Source organism: Geotrypetes seraphini, chromosome 5, assembly GCF_902459505.1.
Source record: "Geotrypetes seraphini chromosome 5, aGeoSer1.1, whole genome shotgun sequence".
NCBI classification, from domain to species: domain Eukaryota; kingdom Metazoa; phylum Chordata; class Amphibia; order Gymnophiona; family Dermophiidae; genus Geotrypetes; species Geotrypetes seraphini.
This window is the reverse complement of record NC_047088.1, coordinates 241266664-241292351: the sequence shown is the minus strand read 5'-3', so window position 1 is coordinate 241292351 and position 25688 is coordinate 241266664. Positions and strand designations below refer to the sequence as shown.

Here is a 25688-nt window from a genome sequence, read left to right as displayed (position 1 = left end):
TTGGGTCTTTATCTGCCGTCATTTGCTATGTTACTATCCCCCTCTTTAAGTAAGGCGCGCTAGCCGATTTAGTACATACTAAATATTAGCATGCGCTAAATGATAATGCGTCCATAGAATATAATGGATGCTACTATGACGGACTATACACTCTGCATCTGGACTAGCTTGCTGCAACCATACAACTTATACCAGTCCCTCATATCTTGTTTAACTGTACATAGAACTTGCCTTGGTTTAGCCACCCATCTATTTAATCCCACTTGACTCTGTACTTCCCATTTTGTTTTTGCGTGAACTAAGCGCGCACAAGAAGTCCTGAAGGTGGCCGGGGAGCACACCGATGGCTTTCTTTGTACTGCAGAAGCACCAGGATGCAGGCTATGACTTTCTTTAGCTAGTGAGGCTTCAGCATCCCTACCAGCAAAGATCATTATTTCAATGAGTGAGGAGGAAATGCATTGCTAACCCCCCCCCCCCCCTCAATCATCTCTGGGCCCCTCTAAAAAAAATGGAGGTCTAGCTATACCCCTGGGAGATGTACTTGAAGAGTTGAGCACATCCAGGCTTTTATCATTCATGCACGTGTGTGTTCACATGCACACATGACTAGAATGCTGGCAGTTATGTACCTGTTATGAAAATCTATGGAACTCCTTAGAGAACAATATCCTTAGCATGGTACAGTTAGCAAGTGATAGCAAGCAGATATTGCTTGATTATAACTGTAAAAAACAAAAGGAATTGACCCCAAAATATCCACAAAGAAGAAAATCCAGAGAAAACCAAAAAAACTCTGTGGAGTGACAATGTTCCTAAATGGACTACCGTTTATTACCACTTATCCCCTCTTTTATTGAGGTGCGATAACCGATTAGTGCGCTAATCGAATTAGCATGCGCTAAATGCTAACGCGTCCCTAGATTAGCATGCACGCATTAGCGTATAGTGTACTCTAAATCAATTAGCGCACCTTAGTAAAAGAGGGCCTTATTTTTTTTATTTATTGAATGTTACAATTATAATCAAGAGAAAACCAAAAAAAATGCTGTGGAATGATGATGTTCCTAAATGGACTTTATTTGAAAGTGTCAAAGTTCCAAAGGTACACTGAAATCACCCACATAAAATAATTTCATCCACATAAAAATGAATCATCCACATAAAAGCCTTAAAGGACCTAGTCCGCTAGGGATATAGGACCCAACACGGTCCTGTATCCCTAGCCCCCCTGAAGAAGACTTTTTGTCGAAACGCGGACTGTGTTGGGTCCTGTATCCCTAGCATCTCACTTCTGGCTCACCATACAATTGTTTCCCACAAATTCACCTTTATAGGACCCCCAGGGACCCTGAAGAAGACTTTTTGTCGAACGCGGACCGTGTTGGGTCCTGTATCCCTAGCGGACTAGGTCCTTTAAGGCTCTTATGTGGATGATTTATTTTTATGTGGATGGAATTATTTTATGTGGGTGATTTCAGTGTACCTTTGGAACTTTGACACTTTCAAATAAAGTCCATTTAGGAACATCATCATTCCACAGCATTTTTTTTGGTTTTCTCTTGATTATAATTGTAACATTCAATAAATAAAAAAAATAAGGCCCTCTTTTACTAAGGTGCGCTAATTGATTTAGAGTACACTATACGCTAATGCGTGCATGCTAGTCTAGGGACGCGTTAGAATTTAGCGCATGCTAATTCTATTAGCGCACACTAATCGGTTATCGCACCTTAATAAAAGAGGGGATAAGTGGTAATAAACGGTTGTATCTTAATCATATGGTAGTCTTCCCCCAAATACTCAGAATGCCCCAGCAAGTACCACAGACAGTGGCCTAGCTAGGGTGAGAGGCACTGGGGCGGTGGCACCCATCCCCCACCCTCTTCTCCACCCCTGCCCCCATCCGCTCCTTCCCTGCCCCTTCCTGCTGTGCATACCCCTTCCCTTCCCCCATACCTTTTTAATGTTCCCAGTGCAAGCAGCAACTCAGACCTGCTGATCGCACCAGTGTTGGCTCTTCCTCCGACATCACTTCCTAGGTGTGAGTCCAGGAAGTGACATCAGAGGAACAGCTGACACTGGTGCGAGCAGCAGGTAGGGGTTGTTGATCATGCCATGAACATTACAGGGGAAGGGGGGGTGGGGAAGGAGCAGGGGGTGGAAAGGAGGACAGGTGCTGGTACCCCCACCAAGATGTTGCCCAGGGCAGATCACCCCCCCGCCCCCTTACAATGACCACAGAGTTTTGTATTTAAAACACTTTTACTAACCCCCTGTTTTACTAAGGTGCGCTAACCAATTAGCGCGCACTAAACGCTAACACGTCCATAGACTAACATGCACGCGTTAGCATTTAGTGCGCGCTAAATCGATTAGAGTGCACTAATCGGTTAGCACACATTATTAAAACAGGGCCTAAGGTGCGCTATGCTTTTTAGTGCGCGCTAAACACGCACTAAACGCTAACATGTGTATGTTATCCTATGGACGCATTAGCAGTTAGTGCACATGTTGATTTAGCGTGCGCTAAACCGCATAGCGCACCTTAGTAAAAGAGGGCCTTAATGAGCATATTCAAAAGAAAATCTTAGTTTACTTTAGCACCTAAGGGCTTAAATGCTCAATGGCAAGGCACTAGAACAGTGGTCATGAAAAATAATGATCGAGGAGGCGATGAAGAAAGATCGTCCTATGAGCCTGCAGAATATCTCGAAGGACGTATTTTCAGAAATACCAACCAGCCTCATTTAGAGGGAGGGAGGGAGAGAGAACGAAGCAGATCAGAAAAATGAATACATCATGCACATTTTATGAAGGCCTTGCAATCCTTTCATATATTGGGACAAATACAGAATGTGCAGGGCCAACGAATACATTTCAGAAGATGGGCGATACAGTCTGAAGGAAATAACTTCACTGGATATCTAGTTAAAATAGCATGGAAGACATGGCAAATAAGATTGGGATAGGATGACATTTTTACAGCACCATTTCCAAGCACATTATTTGCAAAAGTGGCTGAAAGATTCTGGGGAGGAACCCATGAAGAAAGGCACAAATCTATTAACCACAGGCGTAATTACTTCAAAAGGAGGGCTGCACACTGCTTTCCTAAGTCACACAGTTTTATTTATTTCTCTAAAGTGCTTAAAAAAAATAAAATCATCCAGGAAATTTGTATGGGGCTGATATATGGCATTTCTCATCAGTTTATCAACAGTTTTGTGTCTAATGTTTCCCCAGCTTCTAGGCAGGATGATAAAAAAAAATAAATTGAAAAAGGCAGCAGGTGGAACAAGCCACCGCATGCTCTCTCGCATGAAATTGTCACGGTGTTTAGTGGAAACCTCTGCTCATCATTTTGGCTTCCAAAATTCAGAATTCAATTGTGCTTTGCCTATTAGTGAGCAAAACTGTTCAGGAATGTGGATTTTGAGAATTACATTTCTGAAACTTGTCGATCACTTTGACGAGTAATAAAATAAACATGCATTATTCTTTTTGATTAGAGATTTTACTTTATTTTTTTTTCACATAATTCCTTGACTTTTAAAAAGCACTTATGCTGTCAGCAGTAGGTTCCAACTGCGCAACTGCTTTCAAGTTTATTAAAAACTTGATATACTGCCTAATCAGGCTTTTAGGCTACATACTGTGTTTCCCCGAAAATAAGCCCTAGTTGAAGCACTGGATTCACAGGTAGCAGCGCTCCCCCCCCCCACGCTGACCCTTCCATCTCTCTTTTCCCCCACCGACCACTAGACCGACATACCATTACCTTCTTCCAAACGGCAGCAATCTAAACATGCTGCTTCGTGCCTTCTCCTGCCAGGGCATTTCTCTGCCGCATCATTGATGATGTCATCAGCAACGCGGCACAGCAACACCCCAGTGGTAGAAGGCCTGAAGCAGCCCGTTTAGATTGCTGCCGCAACGCTGCCATTTGGAAGAAGGTAATGGCATGTCGGTCTCGCGGTCGGCGGGGGTAGGGAGAGATGGAAGGGGAGGGAGAGCAGGAAGGGGTTGCGGGGGTTCGGCTGCGTGGTGGGGTGGGGGGGATAGAAAGATGCTGTGGGTTTGTGATTGGGCATTGTTTCCCAGATAATAAGACCTAGTGGGTTTCTTGGGCCCAAAATTAATATAAGACAGTGTCTTATTTTCAGGGACACACGGTAGTTAAAATAAAAAGGGAAACATAAAAATATAAAGGAAAGACACTTGGGAGTTCTGGTCGACAAGCTGATGAAGCTGTCTGCGCAATGTGCGGAGGCGGCGAAAAGGGTGAACGGAATGCTTGGAATGATTAAGAAGGGGATCACAAACAGATCGGAGAAGACTCAGCGGATCATGGACAGGACAGAAATCCGGATGGATCGAAAGGGACGCAAGAGGGAAGAAAGTGAAAGAAAGTAACATGCCGCAAACTCAAGTGTATATACACGAACGCAAGGAGTCTATTTGAATAAGATGGGTGAATTAGAAACTATGGCACAAAAAGATAACCTTGACATCATCGGCATCATGGAAACATGGTGAAACGAGGAAAACGTCTGGGACACTGTGCTACCGGGATATAAGCTATACCACAAAGACAAAGTGGGTCAAAAAGGTGTGGAAATTGCCCTGTACGTCAAAGAGGGAATAGAGTCTGCCAGAGAGAACACGCCGGAAACAAAGAATAAGTTAGAATCTCTGTGGGTGAAAATTTCAGGAACAAATAGAACAGAATTGAAGATCGGCATCTACTACCGTCCCCCAGGGCAGTCCAAAGAAATTGATGAAGAAATAACGGCAGAGATTACACACAACTGCAAGGGAGGCAATGCAGTTATCATGGGATAGACTGGAACATAGGCACCTCTGGCTGCAGTAGGGAAACCAAGTTCCTGGATGCAGTGGGCAATTGCTACCTGGAACAACTTGTCAAAGAAAACACGAGAGGATATCAATTCTGGACTAATTCAAAATGGACTATGAGGACCGGCGCAAGATGTAGAAGGAGAAGGGATGCTGGGAAGCAGTGATCACAATATGATCTGCTTCAACATGGTCACGGGGGGCGAAAAAAAATCCAGAACGACGGCCATGGCGCCGAATTCCTGAAAAGGGAATTATGAAGGGATGAGACTCATGGTGGGGAAGAAGATTATGAAGAGGTACGTTAGATAGATTGTGAGCCCACCGGGACAGAGAGGGAAAATGCTTGAGTACCTGATTGTAAAACCGCTTAGATAACCTTGATAGGCGGTATATAAAAACCTAATAAACTTGAAACTTGAATAAGTGCTGTAAAAACGATAGAGCAAGCGTGGTCCCTTTTTTAAGGACATAGTCACTGAGGCGCAAAATCTATATATACCACATATCAACAAGGGATCCAAGAGGAAAAAGAGCAAGGAAAAAGCGTGGCTCACTGTAGCAGTGAAAGAAGCGATCAGAGACAAGAAGGCTTCGTTTAAAAATGGAAAAGGTCAGAAATGGACAAAAACTGGAAAAAGCAGAAGCAACATCAAAGCAGGTGCCATAAAGTGGTAAGAGGGGCCAAAAGGGACTACGAGGAAAAAAATTTCCAAGGAGGTGAAAAACTTCAAGCCGTTCTTTCGATACATTAAGGGGAAATGACCTGCGAAGGAAGTGGTGGGGCCGTTGGACAACCATGGAATAAAGGGAGTGCTGAAAGAGGACAAAGCCATCACCGACAAACTGAACACATTTTTTGCGTCTGTGTTTATAGAAGAGGATATTGTGACAATCCTGCAACCCCGAGGCTTGTCACAGAGAGATTTGGGAGGAATTACAAGCCCAGATGCAGGAGGGCGAACCAAGTCAGAGCCCGGGGGAGTAAGTCAGCTGACTATCCTGTGGACTCAGAGGGAGAAAGGGAAGCAGGTCCAGAAAGCTGGGACTGCTCTGATAATGTCCTGAGGTCAAACGGTAAAGATTGGCCTTATGGGTTTGCAGAGTCTGTGAAGCAGAAGGCAGCACAGCAGGGCGCCTTAAGAATAGTTCAAGCCAAGGGAAGAAAACTTTCTCCCCTGCAACAAAAGGGAAGTGGTTTCTTCCCTCAGCTTAAACGGAGAATCTGTAATGAGCTTAGGGGAGCAGCAGGGAAAGCAGGCAGAGGAACGGAAGCCAGAACGAGGAGGAGCCTCAGACCAGAGGAAGGAGCTCTATGGGAGTCTATGCTGATTGAGGAGCAGTCAGAACCACTGGCAGTGAATGACTGGATCATGGAGGAGGACCAGGTTAGAAACCTTCCTGTAGATCCATGTTTGCCTGAGCCTATGATAATAGAAGCCAGTGATACTCCCTCTGAAACCCAGCCTGAATTGATGGAGATTTCATAGAGCCTGTGAGTCTTGAGATAAGGTGGTTTTCACTCCCAGTGTCTACCTCCTGTTGGGGAAGGTGAATTAATAGGACAGAAGTTGGTCCCTGATTGTATGCCTAGGTAAACCAGAACAGTTATGAATGTTGCTTCAGCTGTAGCCCTGCTCCTGCAAACCGGGAGTGAAGAAACAGCTGAAAGACTCTGGTGTCATATTACCAACCTCTATGCCTGCTTGTATCAATTAACTAATTACCCTAAGCAACCTGTGAAGCACAACTAACTCCGTGAGCTTTGGGAAGCTGGGTAAAGGTAATTTAAGGACTGCTCTGTTTGCCATGCTAGTTACTGACAAGGCTAGCTTAAAGAATTGTGGCATCTGATTTTTCTTTTGATTTCAAGTCTGTTTTGAATTGAAAGTGGTTTGGACTGGGAGAGCCAATTGTCTGTTTAAACCATGCTCTGGTGAAGAGAAACGCATGGACTGTGTGGCATATAGTGAAGTCCAGAGCTATGGGACTTATGTTTTGATTTATGAAGAATCTTTGTTTTGTGCAACCTTCTACCACCACTGAAGCAGTGTTATTTTGTGTTGCTGAGGCTGGGTGCCTAAATAAAGTTCTCAGGTTTTGATTTCAACCATTCTGACTACTGGACTGTTTGTACTAAAGCACACTTCAGTTCCAGGGATATCCAGCTTGCAAGGTAACCCTACTACAAAGGGGCTCACGCCGGGTTGTCAGTTATAAGTCACTGCCTAGCTACTAAAACCGCTCGGCCAGATCATAGGTGGTGCCAATATATACAACATACCAGAAGCTGACAGACTATACCTAGGAAAGAAGACGGGAAACTGACTGGGTTGACGGTCAGTCTAGAAGAGATATGCAGGCAGATTGACAGGCTTAAAAATGATAAATCTCTTAGACCGGATGGCATCCATCCGAAGGTAATCAAGGAACTGAAAGGGGTTATAGCTTAACTGCTTCAACTAATAACCAATCTGTTGATCAAATCGGGAAGGATTCCGGAAGACAGGAAAGTGGCAAATGTTGCGCCGATCTTCAAGAAAGGTTCGAGGGGAGATCCAGGAAACTACAGGCTGGTGAGTCTGACCTCGGTACCGGGAAAGATGGTAGAGGCGCTGATAAAGGACCACATCATTGACCACCTTGACGGACACAATCTGATGAGGACCAGCCAGCACAACTTCAGCAAAGGAAGATCTTCCTTGACAAACTTGCTGCACTTCTTCGAGGGAGTTAACAGGCAAGATAGACAAAGGTGACCAGGTTGACATTGTATATCCGGATTTTCAGAAGGTGTTTGACAAAGTCCCGCATGAACGACTATTTCGAAAAATTGCGAGCCATAGGACTGAAGGTGAAATACTCACGTGGATCAAAAACTGGTTGGCGGATAGAAAACAGAGTGGAGGTAAATGGACAATACTCAGACTGGAAAAGCGTCACCAGTAGAGTGCCGCAGGGTTCGATGCTTGGACCCGTGCCCTTCAACATATTTATAAATGACCTGGAAATTGGAACAACGAGCGAGGTGATTAAATTTGTAGACAATACGAAGTTATTCAGAGTAGTGAAGACGCAGGAGAATTGCGATGACCTGCAACAGGACATAAACACGCTCGAGAAATGGACTGTGACATGGCAAATGAAGTTTAACGTGGATAAGTGTAAGGTGATGCATGTCGGTAACAAAAATCTTGTACACGAATACAGGATGTCTGGTACGGTACTCAGAGAGACCGCCCAGGAAAGAGACTTGGGAGTTCTGGTCAACAAGTCGATGAAGCCATCCGCACAATGCGCAGCGGTGGTGAAAAGGGCGAACAGAATGCTTGGAATGATTAAGAAGGGGATCACGAACAGATCGGAGAAGGTTATCATGCTGCTGTACCGGACCATGGACCGACCTCGCCTGGAATACTGCATCCAGCGCTGGTCGCCGTACTTGAAGAAGGATATGGTACTACTCGAAAGGGTCCAGAGAAGAGCGACTAAAATGGTTAAGGGGCTGGAGAAGTTGCCATATAGCGAGAGATTAGAGAAACTGTGCCTCTTCTTCCTTTAAAAGAGGAGACTGAGAGGGGACATGATTGAAACGCTCAAGATAATGAAGGGAATAGACTTAGTAGATAAAGACAGGTTGTTCATCCTCTCCAAGGTAGGGAGAACGAGAGGGCACTCTCTAAAGTTAAAAGGGGATAGATTCTGTACAAACGTAAGGAAGTTCTTTTTCACCCAGACAGTGGTGGAAAATTGGAACGCTCTTCCGGAGGCTGTCAAAGGGGAAAACACCCTCCAGGGATTCAAGACAAAAGTTAGAAAAGTTCCTGCTAGACCAGAACGTATGCAGGTAAGGCTATACTCAGTTAGGGCTCTGGTCCTTTACCTAAGGGAGCGGATTGCTGGGCAATATGGACCACTGGTCTGACTCAGCAGCATGCTAATCAATTAGCACACCTTAGTAAAAAGGGCCTAAGGTGCGCTAACGGATTAGTGTGTGCTAATTGAATTAGCACACGGTAAACGTTAACGTGTCCATAGACTATCATGCATGTGTTAGCGTTTAGCATGCGCTAAATCAATTAAAGGGCTTTAAACTAGGTAAGTCGGGGGAGGGTACAGGCACAAACAACATACCTGGCGAAAGTACACACACTTTTGAGTCGGGGGTAGGTTCACATTATAATTATGGGTCACATTGTAATTCCGGGTCTAGGGTGAATACACATTGTAATTTTGGGTATATGGGGAGTACACACTGTAGTTCTGAGTCTAGGGGGAACATAAATAACGCAAATAACGCTAAAGATGTTCAAGTAGCTCAAACAGGAATATCCCCACTGGGACGTAACATAAATACAACATGGAGGGCTATGTACGTCAACGCACACAGTTTGGGGAACAAGATCCTGGAATTGGAAACAGAAATAAGGAATGCCGACCTGGATGTGGTGGCGATATCTGAGACCTGGCTCACCTGCTCCCACGGGTGGGACATGGCCATACCAAGTTACAACTTGCTTCGTCGGGACAGGGAGGGCAGAATGGGAGGAGGTGTAGCATTATATACTAAAGAAGACATTAGGGTCACAAGAATCTCAGATATCCAGTACACTGGGGAATCCCTTTGGGTTAATTTGGACAGAGGGAAGGACAAATGCTTGTATCTTGGCGTGATTTACAGACCCCCAAGACAACAGGATGACCTGGATATGGAAATAATCGGAGATATAGAAAATATCACCTTGCGTGGGGACACGGTATTGTTAGGTGACTTTAACATGCCAGATGTGGATTGGGATACACTTACCTCTGCTTCCGGCAGCAGTAGGAGGCTATTAAACTCTATGAAGGGAGCTGGTCTCAAGCAACTGGTGTTGGACCCTACGAGGGATCAGGCAATACTGGACCTATTACTTACCAATGGGGAAAGTGTAACAGAGGTCTCGGTGGGGGACACATTGGCCTCCAGCGACCACAACATGGTATGGTTCGATCTTAGGAAAGGTTTCACTAAGTCCACCACACTAACCAAGATCCTCAAATTCAAAGACACAAACTTCCTAGACATGGGTTCCTTTGTTCACCAGGAGCTTCAAAGGCAAACAGAAACCGATAGCGTGGAAGAAATGTGGTCGACTTTGAAAGCCACCATACAGGAAGCGACAAACCGCTATGTTAAATTAGTAAGCAAACAGCGAAGGAACAACAAGCCGCAGTGGTTTACTGCGGAGATCTCAGACCTCATCAAGGAGAAGAAAAAAGCATTCATCTCTTACAAACAATCGGGGAAACAGGACTCTAGAGCAGACTACTTGACCAAATCAAAAGCCATCAAAACAGCAGTTAGGGAGGCTAAATTCCACATGGAGGAGTCTCTAGCAAAGAACATCCGGAAGGGAGATAAATCCTTCTTCAGGTATATCAGTGACAGAAGTAGGAACTCAGGTGGGATCGTACGTCTTAAGAAACCAGACTGAGACTATGTGGAAAAGGATTTGGAAAAAGCCCAACTATTAAATGAATACTTTTTCTCAGTCTTCACCTGTGAAGCGCCGGGGCTAGGCCCTCAGCTACAGACAAGGGCCGACTCAGTTGACCCGTTTAGTAACTTCGAGTTTACGCCCAGCAGTGTCTACGGTGAGCTGTCAAAGCTCAAGGTTAACAAGGCAATGGGGCCTGACAACCTACACCCCAGGGTGCTTAGGGAGTTGAGTGATGTCTTGGCAGAGCCACTGTCAGCATTCTTCAACCTCTCCCTTAGTACAGGCAGCGTCCCGTTGGACTGGAGGACGGCCAACGTCATTCCACTCCACAAAAAAGGCTCAAAAACGGAGACGGCAAACTACAGACCAGTGAGTCTAACATCGATAGTGAGTAAACTAATGGAAACTCTAATCAAACACCAGTTGGATAAGATCCTGGATGAGGAGAATCTGTGTGCAATTCTGGAGGCCGCATTATCGCAAGGATGTGCTGAGACTGGAGTCGGTTCAGAGAATGGCCACCCGAATGGTCTCGGGACTCAAGGATCTCCCGTACGAGGAACGGCTAGACAAATTGCGGCTGTACTCGCTCGAGGAGCGCAGGGAGAGGGGGGACATGATCGAGACATTCAAGTATCTCACAGGCCGCATCGAGACTGAGGAAGATATCTTCTTTTTAAGGGGTCCCGCGACAACAAGAGGGCATCCGTGGAAAATCAGAGGCGGAAAACTACGAGGCGACACCAGGAAATTCTTTTTCACTGAAAGGGTGGTTGATTGCTGGAATAGTCTTCCACTGCAGGTGATTGAGGCTAGTAGCGTGCCTGATTTTAAGGCCAAATGGGATCGACACATCTATTCACAGGGCAAAGGGAGGGGAGGGACAGTAATAATAATAATAATAATAACAGCTTATATACCGCAATACCGTGAAGTTCTATGCGGTTTACAAAGATTAAGCAAAGGTACAAATTGATTGACTTTAAGAGGGGAGGAAGAAAGAGGGTTAATAGGACAGGAAATCCATTTTTGAGGAGAGAGTGATCAATAGAACAAGTTAATCGCTATAGAGGGTAGGGTGGGCAGACTTGATGGGCCATGGCCCTTATCTGCCGTCTATTTCTATGTTTCTATGTTAATCGGTTAGCACACCTTAGTAAAAGAGGGCCTAAGTAACCAGCAAAAAATTGAATGAAAAAAAAAAAGGTTACTTATCTGCTCAAGTTGTACTTATAGTCCCACTATACTAGGCACTATTGTTTTGAGACATATTTAAGTACGGTTGAAATGCAGGTTTTTCTGAAATTGGACTGTTTCCTTTGAGGGTTTTTTGGTTTTTTTTTTTAAACTGCATTCTTCCCAGTCTAGTGGAGGAGCCTGTGATTTCTAACTTCTTGAGCCGTTTCTGGCTTTGTGAACCAGCAGTGACTTTGCAGCCCTGCTTTCAGCTCTGAGGCTCATTTATTTAACATTAGCCCCCTGTTTTACTAAGGTGTGCTAACTGATTATCGCGCACTAATCGAATTAGCGCACGCTAAATGCTAACACATCCATAGACTAACATGCATGCGTTAGAATTTAGCGTGCGCTAATCGATTAGCGCACCTTAGTAAAACAGGGGCTATATTTTGTTCAGCTTCCTTGTGACTACACTGTTAAAGGTTTTGATTCGCCAAGTGTTTGTGTATTTCAAAGTACAGTAAAACCTTGGATTGCAAGTAACTTGGTGTGCAAGTGTTTTGCAAAACAAGCAAAACATTTGATTAAATTTTAACTTGATATACAAGCAATGTCTTGCAATACAAGTACAAACAGTAAACATACATCACAACTGAGCCGATGGTTCTTCTCTCTCTGACGCTGCAGGAGTGTAGTGACTGTTCTAAACGAGCGAGGTCTTGCAAAACAAGTACGTATAGTATTTTATATTAAAGTTTTTGGGTTGTGGAACGAATCGTCTGAGTTTCCATTATTTTCTATGGAGAAATTTGCTTTGATATACATAAGAACATAAGAGTTGCCTCCGCTGGGTCAGACCAAAGGTCCATCGCACCCAGAAGTCCGCACCCACGGCGGCCCATCAGGTCCACAAACTGTTAAGTGGTTCCTGCCTTTTCCTATAAACTATCTCTAAATCTATCTGTACCCTTAATTCTATCTGTACCCCTCAATCCCCTTATCCTTCAAGAATTTATCTAAACCTTCCTTGAACCCCCGTAGCGTGCCCTGCCCTATCACAATCTCCGGGAGCGCATTCCATGTGTCCACCACCCTCTGGGAAAAGAAGAACTTCCTAGCATTTGTTCTAAACCTCTCCCCTTTCAATTTCTCTGAGTGCCCCCTTGTACTTGCGGTTCCCCACAGTCTGAAGAATCTGTCTCTGTCTACCTTCTCTATGCCTTTCAGGATTTTGAAGGTTTCTATCATGTCTCCTCTAAGTCTCCGTTGGATTACAAGCATGCTTCTGGAATGAATTATGCTAGCAAACCAAGGTTTTACTGTATTTGTTTTTGGCAAAGTTATCAGTTGTTCCAAAGTAGATAATCAGGATAGTGGTCAATAGAGATTGTTCTGAGGAAAGGGATGTTGCCAGTGGTGTGCCTCAAGGTTCGTTCTTGGACCTGCTCTTTTTAACATTTTTGTAAGGCATACTGGATTTACATAAGCAATCAGGGGGTGTCAGGGTAGGGGGTTCGGAAATATCGGCAGTTGGGGAGACATGAGTTCGGTGGGGGTTTGGAGAGATCAGGGCTGGGGGGTTTAGGGGTATCAGTGGTTCAGGTGGATCATGGGTTCATGGGGACCTGCAGGCAGGAGGGAGTGGGCATCCCTCCTGCTTACTGCAGTTGGGGGAGAGGTTCTTCAGGGGTTCCGATAGGAGGGAGTGTGTATCCCTTCTGCCGATGTCTGAGAGGGTCCCATACTGCAGCTACTCAGCTGATCATGGCATGGGTATTTCTCCCTCCCCTGATCAGCTGAGCCAGCAGGATTCCCCGAAGCTGCAGCCACGATCAGCTTATGGCTCCTGCAGCCTGACTTTAGGATCCCGCAGCTGAAATGTGGGCCAGGGTTTTCCGGGCCTACATTTCAGCTGCCAATCTTGCCAAGAGTTGCAGCTAGGTAGCCGCTTTAGCCCCTGCCTAATGCCACTTCCGGCATTCACCATGCCTACTTTGGCATTCCACGGCCTAAAGTGGCTACCTAGCCGCAATGCCAGCCATCTTTTATTTAGGTATCGGTAGGCACTTCAACACTGATGTTTTTTGCTTTTTCTGATGGCGCTTTTCAATTAACTTAGGCATCGGAAGGGCACCTACCGACACCTACGTTTTGGCGTTGGTTAAGGAATTTCCCTGTTAGTGTGCACTGGTCTGACCCAGCAGCGGCAACTCTTATGTTCGTATGTGTTTTGTCCAACCTATAAAAATATTTTTGTTTAACAGATAACTTAGGGGTCTTTTCACAAAGCCACAGTACCGATTCTCCCATAGCAAATGCACCTAGCCCCCAAGGAAATGAATGGGCTTTGATGCATTTGACGCGGGGGAATTGTTGCCCTTCTGCACTAATAGAGATACTGATTGACTGACAATGACATCATAATAACCTCCTTTTGCCTGCTGCAACAAATATCATCCTTAAGAGAAGTACTTTTTGATTGTTTGTTAGATTACACAGGCCAAAAAAAAAAAAAATCTTGGTGCCTTGGTCTTTTTGACCTGTTCCTGGGGTTATTTGGGGAATTTGATTCAGAAAATTGCATTGGATAGAATACATCAGCTCTAGTTTCTTATATATGGTCGAATTTATTATTATTTTTTTACCCCTATTGAATATAGACAGTTCGTGCATTGAATTGAGAGGGTCCAGAGGAGAGCGATACGAATGATTAAGAGCATGGAAAACCTTTCATACACTGAAAGATTGGGGCTCTTCTCCCTGGAAAAGCGGAGACTCAGAGGAGACATGATAGAGACCTACAAGATCATGAAGGGCATAGAGAGAGTAGAGAGGGACAGATTTTTCAAACTTTCAAAACATAAGAGAACAAGAGGGCATTCGGAAAAGTTGGAAGGAGACAGATTCAGAACGAATGCTAGGAAGTTTTTCTTTACCCAGCATGTGGTGGACACCTGGAATGCGCTTCCAGAGGACGTAATAGGACAGAGTACGGTACTAGAGTTCAAGAAAGGATTGGACAATTTCCTGCTGGAAAAAGGGATAGAGGGGTATAGATAGGGGGCTACTGCACAGGTCCTGGACCTGTTGGGCCTCCGCGTGAGCGGACTGCTGGGCACGATGGACTTCAGGTCTGACCCAGTGGAGGCATTGCTTATGTTCTTATGTTATGTTCTTATGTATTGTATTTCCCTTTGATATATGCAATGAAAATGTATGTTCAGAATTTGTTTTTTTGCTGAAAAATGTATCTGTTTTTTTTTTTTTTCTTTGTCTTCCCAACTACCCCACAATCAAAGAAAGGAACAGGTATTTTCAAATTAAGTCCTCACTTCAATTCCCCCCCCCCTCTTCCTTTTGCTGGCAACTCTTTCACTTTGAGACTATTTTCCGCTTTGAGTCTTAGACCTTTGTCCGATTCTGCCGCACGGAGTGACTCACACACAGTCAACTTTCCAAATTCAATAAGACTATTTATAAAACTTCAGTGGATTCTTTTTCAGCATTACTCAGACATTCATTCACTCGACATCAAAAGTTCCCCTCCTCCCTTTTGGATAAATGAACAGGAATCTGCCAAGCAGGTGCACATCAGAGACGTATTCTCCACTTTGATTACTCGGTGCTAATAAGTGTGAGGTGAAGCCATGCTCTTCATTTAGACATCTCAACTTCCACTTCTGAAAAATTTCAAAGCATTCAGCTTGCTCCCGAAGAAAAATGAATCTTTTACGCTCTGACATGTTCCTTTCAGTTTCTATCGAACAGGTTGTGTTCACACATACTCTCTTTCATGCACACATTTTAAGTGATTTTCCATTAGCGAAATAATCAAACGGGCAAACAATCAAAACAGTTGCTGGCCATCTTAGAGCCCATTTAACTGAAGCACCCACTTCCCTCTGAACTTTCACCCGAGACCACCCAATTCATACAGAAACCCTTTTTTGAAGTTTTCTTCCCCAACACTCCGTCTCAACTGGGGTTATCGGACATTCGGAAAAGCCCAGACATGTCCTCTTTTTAGAGGACTGTCCAGGCTCCCAGATGGACATTCCAAAATCCAGCATTTGTCCGGGTTTTGGAAAGCCCCCTCCCCCCTAACGAGCTCCAGTCAAATCTGGAGGGCCTCTGAGCATGTGTAGATGACTTTACACACATCCACACATGTTCCAGGCTCTCCAAAGGTGGCTGGAGCACATCTGAAAGAAGAGAGGGGCCGGGTCTTTCAACGCACTTGGGAACCCTTCTGGACAACTATGACCCCGCTGGCCCGAAGCCGCTTGCTAAATTGTTGAATTTCTGTATTTTGTTTTCCTTTGTTTCACCTGCTTTTTGAGAAATTTTCTCTGGCTGAGATGTACTTGGAAGGAGCACCCTGGGAGGGAGGGGGGTTATTTATTTTGGGGTGGGTTGTGTTGGGTTAGGGGGGGGGTTCTTATTTATAGGTACGGGTTTTGTTATTCAAAATGCTGAGCTTGCTTGTTATTGCTTGGTTTCTTGTTACCTAGTTTTGTTGAGCTCAATAAATATATTTGAATATACTGGGGAGGTTCTAAGCGGCTCACAGCATGAGAAAAAAAACAATACATACATATTCAATGAAAATCACAATAAAATTCAATAAAAAGGCAATTCATACATTTCAATAAAATTGATCGGAATAAAAATTACAAAATTACAAAAAAATTGATCAAGATAAAAAGGCAAACCATGCAAGTAAGAAACATGAAAATCAAATGGAAACATAGTTAGAATAAGGGAAAAGGAGGCTTTGTGTGAGCATGGCTTGGGTGGAATGGGGAGGAGCTGGATGTGGAAGTGGGCGGGGCAGGGGCAGAATTGGGTGGGGTCATGTGTTGGAGAAATTGGCCACTCAGCCTGCATCAGGATGGATGGATAGATTAGGCCACTGAGTTGGCTACTGCCCCCTGGCAACAAACAGGCCCTCTTTTACGAAGGTGCGCTAACCGATTAGTGTGTGCTAAACGCTAATGCGTGCGTGTTAGTCTATGGACACTTTAGCGTTTAGCGCGCGCTAATTTGGTTAGCACACCTTAGCAAAAGGTGGGGGAGGGGGGTACAGTGCAGAATCTACCCTGTGATGTTTTATGGCAAAGTAGAGGAGTGGTTTGCCATTGCCTTCTCCTGTGTAGTGTGTGTCTCTACTATGTCACTGCAGTCCAACATAGGGACCCTCAGCCTATAACACCTGGTATTTGCAGGTGGTTTCCCATCCAGGTACTAGATAGATCTGACCCTGCTTAGTTTCTGAGAAGAGTGGGCCTACCCAGGGCAGCCAGGCCATAGGTTCCTGCATCAGGAGTCTACACAAAACAAATTAAAATAATATAAATACTAACCCCCTCTTTTACTAAGGTGCGCTATGCTTTTTAGCGTGCGATAAATATTAGCATATGTTAATCATGCGCTAACGTGTGCATGTTATCCTATGGACACATTAGCGGTTAGAGCACGCATTGATTTAGCGCATGCTACATGTGCGCTAAAGAATGACACGGTGACAAAATTCATCACCGTTCCCGTCCCCGTGGATAACCGTGGGAAATAATCCCATGTCATTTTCTAGTGTCTATTTCAACCTCAGTCCTTCTACACCAGCATTCTTCAAAGCAAAGCTTGCGGGTCAGTGGTAGTGGCAATTCATACTTTGATTCTTCCCTCTCTTCTTAAAGAATGACATGAAGATGGTTTCCCACGGTTATCCGCGGGGATGGGAAAGGTGATGAATTTTGTGTCATTCTCTAGCAGCTAAAACGCTTAGTGCACCTTAGTAAAAGAGGGCCTAATAAATACAATCATAACATTTAATTAACACATACTGTTTACTTAAATAAGAAACAAAGAAAGCCTACTAAAATATAGAATGCATACCTATCAAAAGTTGTTAATATTGGTATGTTCGCTGAGTATAGAGCAATCAAGCCATTGTGACTTCACTGATCAGTTTGGCTCTTAAGCATTGTTGGAATGAGCCATTATGACATCACAATCTCAGCTCTGGAAACACGATACGGGGCTTGATGAAAGGGTAAGGGAATGGGGACTTGTATACCACCTGTTTGTGGCTTTGGCATTTCAGAGCAGACATTCAAAGCGGTGGGCACTGGAGGATTAAGTGGTTTGCCCCGGGGGTCACAAGGAGCAGCACCTGGATTTGATCTCACAACCTTGGCTAGGACTACAGCAGAGAGGGATCTAGGGGTGATCATTAGTGGAGACATGAAAACTGTCATTCAAGTGGAAAAGGCTTCAACCAAGGCTAGACCAAATGGTGGGTTGTATTTGTAGCAGCTTTGGTAGCCGGAAGCCGGAGGTCATAATGCCATTGTACAGATCCATGGTGAGACCTCATCTGGAGTACTGTGTGCAATTCTGGAGGCCACACTACCGTAAAGATGTGCTGAGAGTTGAGTCGATTCAGCGCACGGCCACCAGGATGATCTTGGGGCTCAAAGATTACTCATACGAGGACAGGCTGCATAAATTGCGACTAAACTCTCTCGAAGAGCGCAGGGAGAGGGGAGACATAATTGAGACATGTAAGTACATCACTGGTCGCATAGAGGTGGAAAATGACATTTTCTTTCTCAAAGGTCCTTCGGCCACAAGAGGACATCCGCTGAAAATCAGGGGCGGGAAATTTAATGGGGATACCAGGAAGTACTTCTTCATAGAAAGAGTGGTAGACCACTGGAACGAACTCCCGGAGCAGGTGATCGTGGCCAGCAGCACACAAGATTTTAAGAAAAAATGGGATGCCCGTGTCGGATCTCTACGAGGGTAGTGTAGAGGTGATGCCACCTGTGCGTGACTCCTTGGAGGGTAGTTGGGGGAGGGATAATAGAGTGGGCAGACTTGATGGGCTATGGCCCCTTTCTGCCGTCATCTTTCTATGTTTCTAACCTCTGAGTGCAGAGGCAGCCGCTCAACCAGTGGAAGCATCAGGTCATGCACTGGCAGCCCAGAGAGCAGAGTAAAAGCAGCTTGTGAGTTTGTAAGCAAGTCGCATTATTCGTATACTGCAGGAGTAAACTACTTGTAACCTGCATTACTGAATTAGAACAGGTTATTGATGCCTGCGGAAAAATAAGCTACGGTAAAAATGCAGTATCTTACTGCTGCTCACTGTGCACCATATCTGCAGCCCCAACAGGGGCTGAGACTCTACCTGGCCGCAGGGCCGTGTGTAGCTCTACACACCCTTTCTGTCGCATGGGCGCCATATCCCTGCCTGGGACCTCAGCGGACATGTGTCCTCTCCCTCCAGGTGTCCTTAGTGCCCTCAGTGCCTCCTTCCTATGTTCTTAGTACCCCTTCCTACGTCCTTAGTGCCCCCAGTACCTCCTTCCTGTGTCCATAATGCCCACAGTGCCCCAGTGCCTCCGTACTGTGTCCTTAGTGCCCCCAGTGTCTCCTTTCTATGTAATTAGTGACCCTAGTGCTTCCTTCCCGTGTCCTGGTTCTCAGCCTGTTTGCTCTATTGGGCTACTCTTACCTTAAGTTTAATGCTTTGAACATTAACCATTAAGCTAAAAGTAGCTACAGTTCCAAGATGAGTGAGATAAATAGTGTAAACCATTTCCAGGAGCTGACAACAAACCGTGACTTATTTCTCCCTTCAGCTCCTTCAATTAGCAGCTCTGGGGCTACTCAGCTGAGCACAGTCTTCACCTCATAAATCAAGGGGGCAGAAGATTCAAAGCTCTCCTTCTCACCCAGGCTAAAAGCTTAGTCTAGAAATCCTACATCTGGGCCTCACTTAGTTTACGCAAGTTGGCGATTCTTTCATAGAATAAGTTCATTTATAAGCAGATCCGATTATTGCATTCTTAAACAAAAGCACAGCTCAGTACTCAGGGTAGGAATGGTCTGGCCAACTCCCTTGCCGGAGTTATTTTTCAGTTTAAAGGTGCCGCCGTGGCTCCTCTAACGATCCCCGCCTGTATCGGAAGTCTTCTCTGAAGCAGGTGCGGCTCGTGATAGGAGCCGTGGCGGCACCTGTAAACTGAAAAATAACTCCGGCAAGGGAGTCGGCCAACTGGCAGTTAAATTTGGAGCTTCGGTCTGGCCTGCTCCTTGCTCGCCTTGCCGTATTGTATTTTTTAGTTGAAAGACGCGGCGGCAGCTCCTCTCATGATCCCCACCTGCGTCGGAAGTCCGACGCAGGCGGGGATCGTGAGAGGAGCCACCGCCGCGTCTTTCATCTAAAAAATACAATACCGCAAGGCGAGCAGGGAGCAGGCCAGACCGAAAAACAGGAGGAAAAACAGAACCCTAAGCGCGCATGCGCACTCCTACCTGCAGGGCCCTACATCTCACGGAAAACGGATGCACGCAGGTGGGAGTGCGCATGCGCGGCTTAGGGTTTTATTATATTAGATGACGGACAAAACAAAACATATGATACAAAAGGAAAGGAATAGGAAAAGAAATACAAATTAAAAATAGTAAAGAAAACAAGTAAGGGAAAAAACAATAGGAAAGGGGCCCTCTTTCACAAAGGTGCGCTAAGCGTTTTAGCGCACGCTAAATCAATGTGTGCGCTAACCCCTAACATGTCCATAGGCTAACATGCACGCATTAGCGTTTAGCGTGTGTTTAGTGCACGCTAATATTTATTGCGCGCTAATAAGCATAGCGTACCTTTGTAAAAGAGGGGCTAAGTGCCAATTTGTAGAAACATAATTCTATCTCCCTCTTTTACAAAGGTGCGCTATGCTTTTTAGCACACGATAAATATCACGCGCTAAACGCTAATGTATGCATGTTATCCTATGGATGTTTAGCGCACGTGTTGATTTAGTGCACGCTAAATGCTTAGCGCACCTTTGCAAACGAGGGCCAATGTTTTGACATTGTTTCAGACCATTGACTGAACCATATCCACACCATTCTCTTTTTGGACGGGCTTAGAACTTTTCAGCACTACCCTCATATAAATTGGTGCTTCTCCTTGGTAAGGTTTAAACAGTGTGCAAAAAAAACTTAAACCATATTCTGGCTTCTGCTATTAAATAAGATGTAATTCTATCTCTTTTTTTTCAATTCAAAAATCAAACAAATCACAGTATTTTGAAGAGTTTGCAATTTATGTAATATTGATTTTGGGCAACTCAAATAGACGTTACAATAATCTATCATTGATAAAAACAAAGATTGAACGAACAATCAAAAATGATGTTTTTTAAAATACTTCCTAACTTTTCTCAACTTCTAACTCTTCTCAACTTTTATCAATAAATTGACATGAGATTCCAAATATAAATTACTATCAAAATGCACCCATAAAATCTTAAACTGGTAAATTGTCCAAATAATTAAATCTACAGGAACATCTTCGTTCCTATCTCTAAATATACCCAAATCATTCAAGTTGCTCAAAAATTGAGATGCAATTATCTACACTTTTGCTTAAAAATAATTATCCAATTGGTTCACTGTTGGAGGTTGTTCATTAGAAGTGTTAGTGGCATTGATGCATGATACCGTGCTATTTGGCATGTTATGAGGGCCAAAAGCCAAATATCTTCCCATAATAAGAAACTTCTCTTTATTGTGAAAGGGGTTGCCATACAACTTATTTTGAGGAATTGGAAAAACTGGGATTGGTTAAATTATACTTTCTGGTGGGAATCTCTATGCCACATTTTTAAAATGGAACGTATGATGGCCATACAGCAGGGCCATTATAGGAAATTTATGAATGTTTGAGAGCCATTGACAAAATTCTGTAAGGAGTGATTGTTGATTTTGCCCTTTGACCATACATGTCCAGGGTGGGTGGATGTGGAGAGGTGTGTGGAGATACTTTTGAGTGCAATTGTTGGATATTTAGAAAGGGGGGAATGATATATGTATTTGTCACAAAATATAACTTTATAGAATTTAAGTGCTGTTGGAGTGTAAAATGTCTATATAATATATTGTACTCATATATTCTCTATATGAGTAAAAGATATTTTGACCACTTGGGTTGATTATATTTAGTTTATATACTGTATAATATGTTGCACATTTTTGGCTTTAAAATGAATACAGTGCCCCCCGCATATTCGCGGTCTGCGGTTCGTAGTACCGGTCATTTGCGATATTTTCCGACCGAGAATGACCGGGCAGGAGAGGGCAGCCGGAGCGCCGGCAACTGAAGGAAATCACTCGCAGTATGCTCCGACCGACTCTTCCTGTACTAAAGTCGGGCCTTACCAATTAGGAGCTGCGTGTCAAAGCAGCTCCTGATTGGTGAGGCCCGACTTTAGTACAGGAAGAGGCGGTCAGAGCATATAGCGAGTGATTTCCTTCACTCGCAGGCGCTCCGGCTGCCCTCTCCTGTCTCTCCAGCCGCCCTCTCCTGTCTCCCCGGCCTAAAAACCGTATTTGCGGTTTTTCAAAATTCACGGGGGTTCCTGGAACATAACTCTCATGAATTTTGGAGGAGTACTGTAAAGATATTTAAAAAAAAAAAGAAGTGTTAGTAATTTTATCTGTTTTTACCAAACAGTTAACTAAATTAAATAATCTACTAATAAAAAAAACCCATCTAATACAATTAAATTAGAATAATAATTATTTCTTGTTTCTATCAGTTTCTGTTTATATTAAGAAATAGCATTTCTCGAATTGGTTATGAATACATCATTTGGGTATTTTTTTCAACTTCCTTTCAAGTTTCCTGCATGATTGCTTAAGATCTAACAATTTTGCTGAAAAGAAACAGCTCCGATCCCCATAGGGAGGAGCAATGGCAAATCGGCCGAAAGCCGTTGCCAAGAGTAGCCAGGGGGAGGGGTGGGGCGGAGAAAGGGGGGGGTAGATAAAAGAGGAGTGGGAGGGAGGCCGCCCCCTTTTCAGGGAGGCCGCCCCCTTTTCAGCACGGCAATGCACTTATCTTTGCACAAGTATTGTTACAGAAGTTCAAGAAATTTTTTTTTGTAAGGCAAGACAGCCGGGTCCTCACGGCATCATTTTCATGGCGACTTCCAGGAAGGGATTAAGTAGTAGCGGGCATTAGATGATTCCCCTGAGGCAGCATAAGTGAAACAGGGGCCCTTGGGAATCAGTTTTGTGCAGATTATCAAACTATGGGGGTCCTTTTACTAAGGCGAGGGAACCGATTTAGCGCACGCTAAATGCTAAGGCACTCATTATATTCTATGGGCGCCATAGCCATTTAGCGTGCACTAATCTTTAGCGTGCACTAAATCGATTAGCACGTGCTAAATCAGTTTGCACGCCTTAGTAAAAGGACCTCTATATTTATTTTGGTGAAAGAATATTTAGCACATTCCCAATTTGAGTTTTTGATTCAATATGTATGAGAACAGTTCATCCAATATTTAGGATCCAAAATTATTTATATCCTGTATAAATGAAGCATATTTTAGTATAAAGACAGCAGCTGGAATGAAATGAGGGTTCCGATATATAGTTAATCTAATAATCAACATTGTTTATGTCTGAGTTTGGCAACTCTGTTGTTTGAAAGGTACAAATAGGGCTTTTAGACCAAATGCCTGTAAGCATAGCAGATTTCTTGAATAAAGAGACCTGGTTATGTCCTTAGAGGAGCTGCCTTTCCTGGGATTAACCCTTTCAGGACCATAAGGATCGTAGGCCAATTTTTGTGGTTTTGACGACATTTTTATGGTAAAAAGGGCTTGCAGATGCCAAAAAATTGATTTTTTTTGTGAAATATCATTATTTTTTTTTTTTAAAAATCAAACTTCTGGCTTATGGACAGTGTGGCAAGTGAATCTTCTCGTCAATCTGGCAACGACGCTAATGAATGAATGTCGGAACCAGTTTGTTTACATAAAGGCAGTATCATATGGAATCCGTACATATCAAATTTAGAACTGTAGACTATCCCAATCAAAATTTATAGGATTTTAAAGTTATGGGACAAATATGTCCCTTGGTCCTGAAAGGGTTAAGTCAAAATAGATAAAGGGGAACCAAAAACTTTGGTGCTGTATCTCTATGAGTGATTAAAGAGAATATAGCAAAAATGATATAAAATCAGTCCTCTAGTGCATTAAACAAACTTCTTTTGCAAATAGAGCTATAACAACTTTAGATGAAAGATATGCTCAGAGACACGGAGGCAAAAACAAGGGGCGAACCCCAAGAATATCGCCTCACCACCCAGTCATTGCATATAATTGGATTGTAATTAAATGATATAAAGAGATTTTTCCTTTGCTGCAAAAACACAGTCTAACTTATTCTTGTGCTACTGGAGATTCAAAAACAAAGAATTTATCTTGAATCACAGGTTCCGATGTGGCCCGTTTCGATCCTGCGTCAGGGAACCGAATAGTGCACTATTGAATGCACTATTCGGTTCCCTGATGCAGGATCGAAACGGGCCACGTCGGAACCTGTGATTCAAGATAACTTCTGCCCCTATCCCACTTCCCTGTGCAGCAGCATTTCCCTTCCCCCCCCCCAACTTTCCTGTGCAGCTACAGCAGCGGTATTTTGCATGCATTCTAGAGGAGGAAAAGAATCAAAAGTGCCTTTCAGGCGATGCCTGGTCGGGACCTGGCGAGCAAAAAGCCCCTTCCCCTCCGCTTGGGTGTCCTGTTGGATCGCCGCCAGCAGGTGGCGCCGCCGTCCCTTCCCCAGAGGTGCCCCGCGCCCCTGAGCCCAGCTCCTGTCACTCTGCTCCTCGCCCGCCGGTGATCATGATGCTGGAGGGGGCCCCTGCCGCCTCCCCCCCGCGGGGACCCTGTCCATGCTCCTGCTCGGGTCCTGCCTGTCTACCCGGGGCGCTTTGGAAGAGCAGCGGTTGCTGCCGTGGAGCGGCTTGCGCTGCTCAGCACCTCATTCGTGCTTGGGGGGATGCGTCGCACAACCAATTGATGGTACACTGGACCAGTGAGAACAGCAGCGTAAGTGCAGCCCCGGCATGCCTGGGAAGCTAAAGATACCTAGGCGCACGCTCGTGCATACTTTAGGCCAGTGGCAGGGTGACAGGTCAAAAGCGCGTGCCGACAAAGGCGCGCCGAGACATCTGAGCGCAAGGCGGAAGCCGCGCCGAAGAAAAACAGTGTTTTAAGGGGCTCCGATGGGGGATATGTGGGGCAACCCCCCCCCCCCCCACTTTGCTGAATACAGATCGCACCGGCGTTGTGGGGGTTTGGGGGGATGTAACCCCCCACATTATAATGAAAACTTCACTTTTTCCCTAAAAAACAGGGAAAATATTTTTCTTCGGCGCGGGCTTCCACCTTGCGCTCAGTTGTCTTGGCAAGCGGCAGTGTTCTGGCCTGCCTCCGTGTTCGAAAATCGAATTCGGCACGGAGGCACATCTCATGGAGCCAGGAATCACAAAACTCTAAGTGCGCATGAGCGCTTAGAGTTTTATTATTATTGATATCATTTCATTACAATCCAATTATATGCAATGACTGGGTGGTGAGGCGATATTCTTGGGGTTCGCCCCTTGTTTTTGCCTCCGTGTTTCTGAGCATATCTTTCATCTAAAGTTGTTATAGCTCTATTTGCAAAAGAAGTTTGTTTAATGTACTAGAGGAGTGATTTTATATCATTTTTCCTGGGATTAAGGGCTCCTTTTACAAAGGTGAGTTAGGGCTTTAACACGTGGAATAGCGTGCGTTAAATGGCCGTGCGCGCTTGATCTTAACGCCAGCATTGAGCTGGCGTTAGTTCTAGAAGCATAACGCGGGTTTAGCGCGCGCTAAAATCCTGAATGTGCTAAAAACGCTAGCACACCTTAGTAAAAGCAGCCTTAAGTCATAGATGCAATACTTAAATCACTTTTCATGACTTCCTAACATAAAGATCATACTTACCAGTTGCTGTCCGTGTGCTCCCCACGCTGCATACTGCAAAACTGAATCTTCTACTTCTGGAGGATTTAGCTCCCAAACTTCCCTTAAAAAATGCATTTATTTTACTTCAAAATGCATACAATATTAATTGAAATCATCTTCAATGAATTAAATATTTACAGCAGACTGAGCAAGCATAATTACTTACCTTGTATGTATGTTGTAAATTACATATGATGCTGTGTAAGAAAAATGGTAAACCTGCAATGACAAACCAGAATTACTATTAAAAGTTGAAATCCAAGAGAGGTAAATATTCAAAAACTCCTAAACTAATTTCTTGAGCATT

General features: G+C 44.3%; 1 protein-coding gene across 2 annotated transcripts in view; it reads right to left on the bottom strand.

Annotated features, from left to right (window-relative positions):
* The window catches only part of DPP10 (dipeptidyl peptidase like 10), a 709461-nt gene that overhangs the window by 149002 nt on the left and 534771 nt on the right, over positions 1-25688 (bottom strand). For both annotated transcript variants that reach the window (XM_033946860.1, XM_033946861.1), the window contains exons 6-7: positions 25548-25600; positions 25361-25442 (exon numbers count right to left, since the gene is read on the bottom strand). In XM_033946860.1, coding sequence (XP_033802751.1) covers positions 25361-25442; positions 25548-25600 — 135 coding nt within the window. The remainder of the gene's footprint in view (positions 1-25360; positions 25443-25547; positions 25601-25688) is intronic.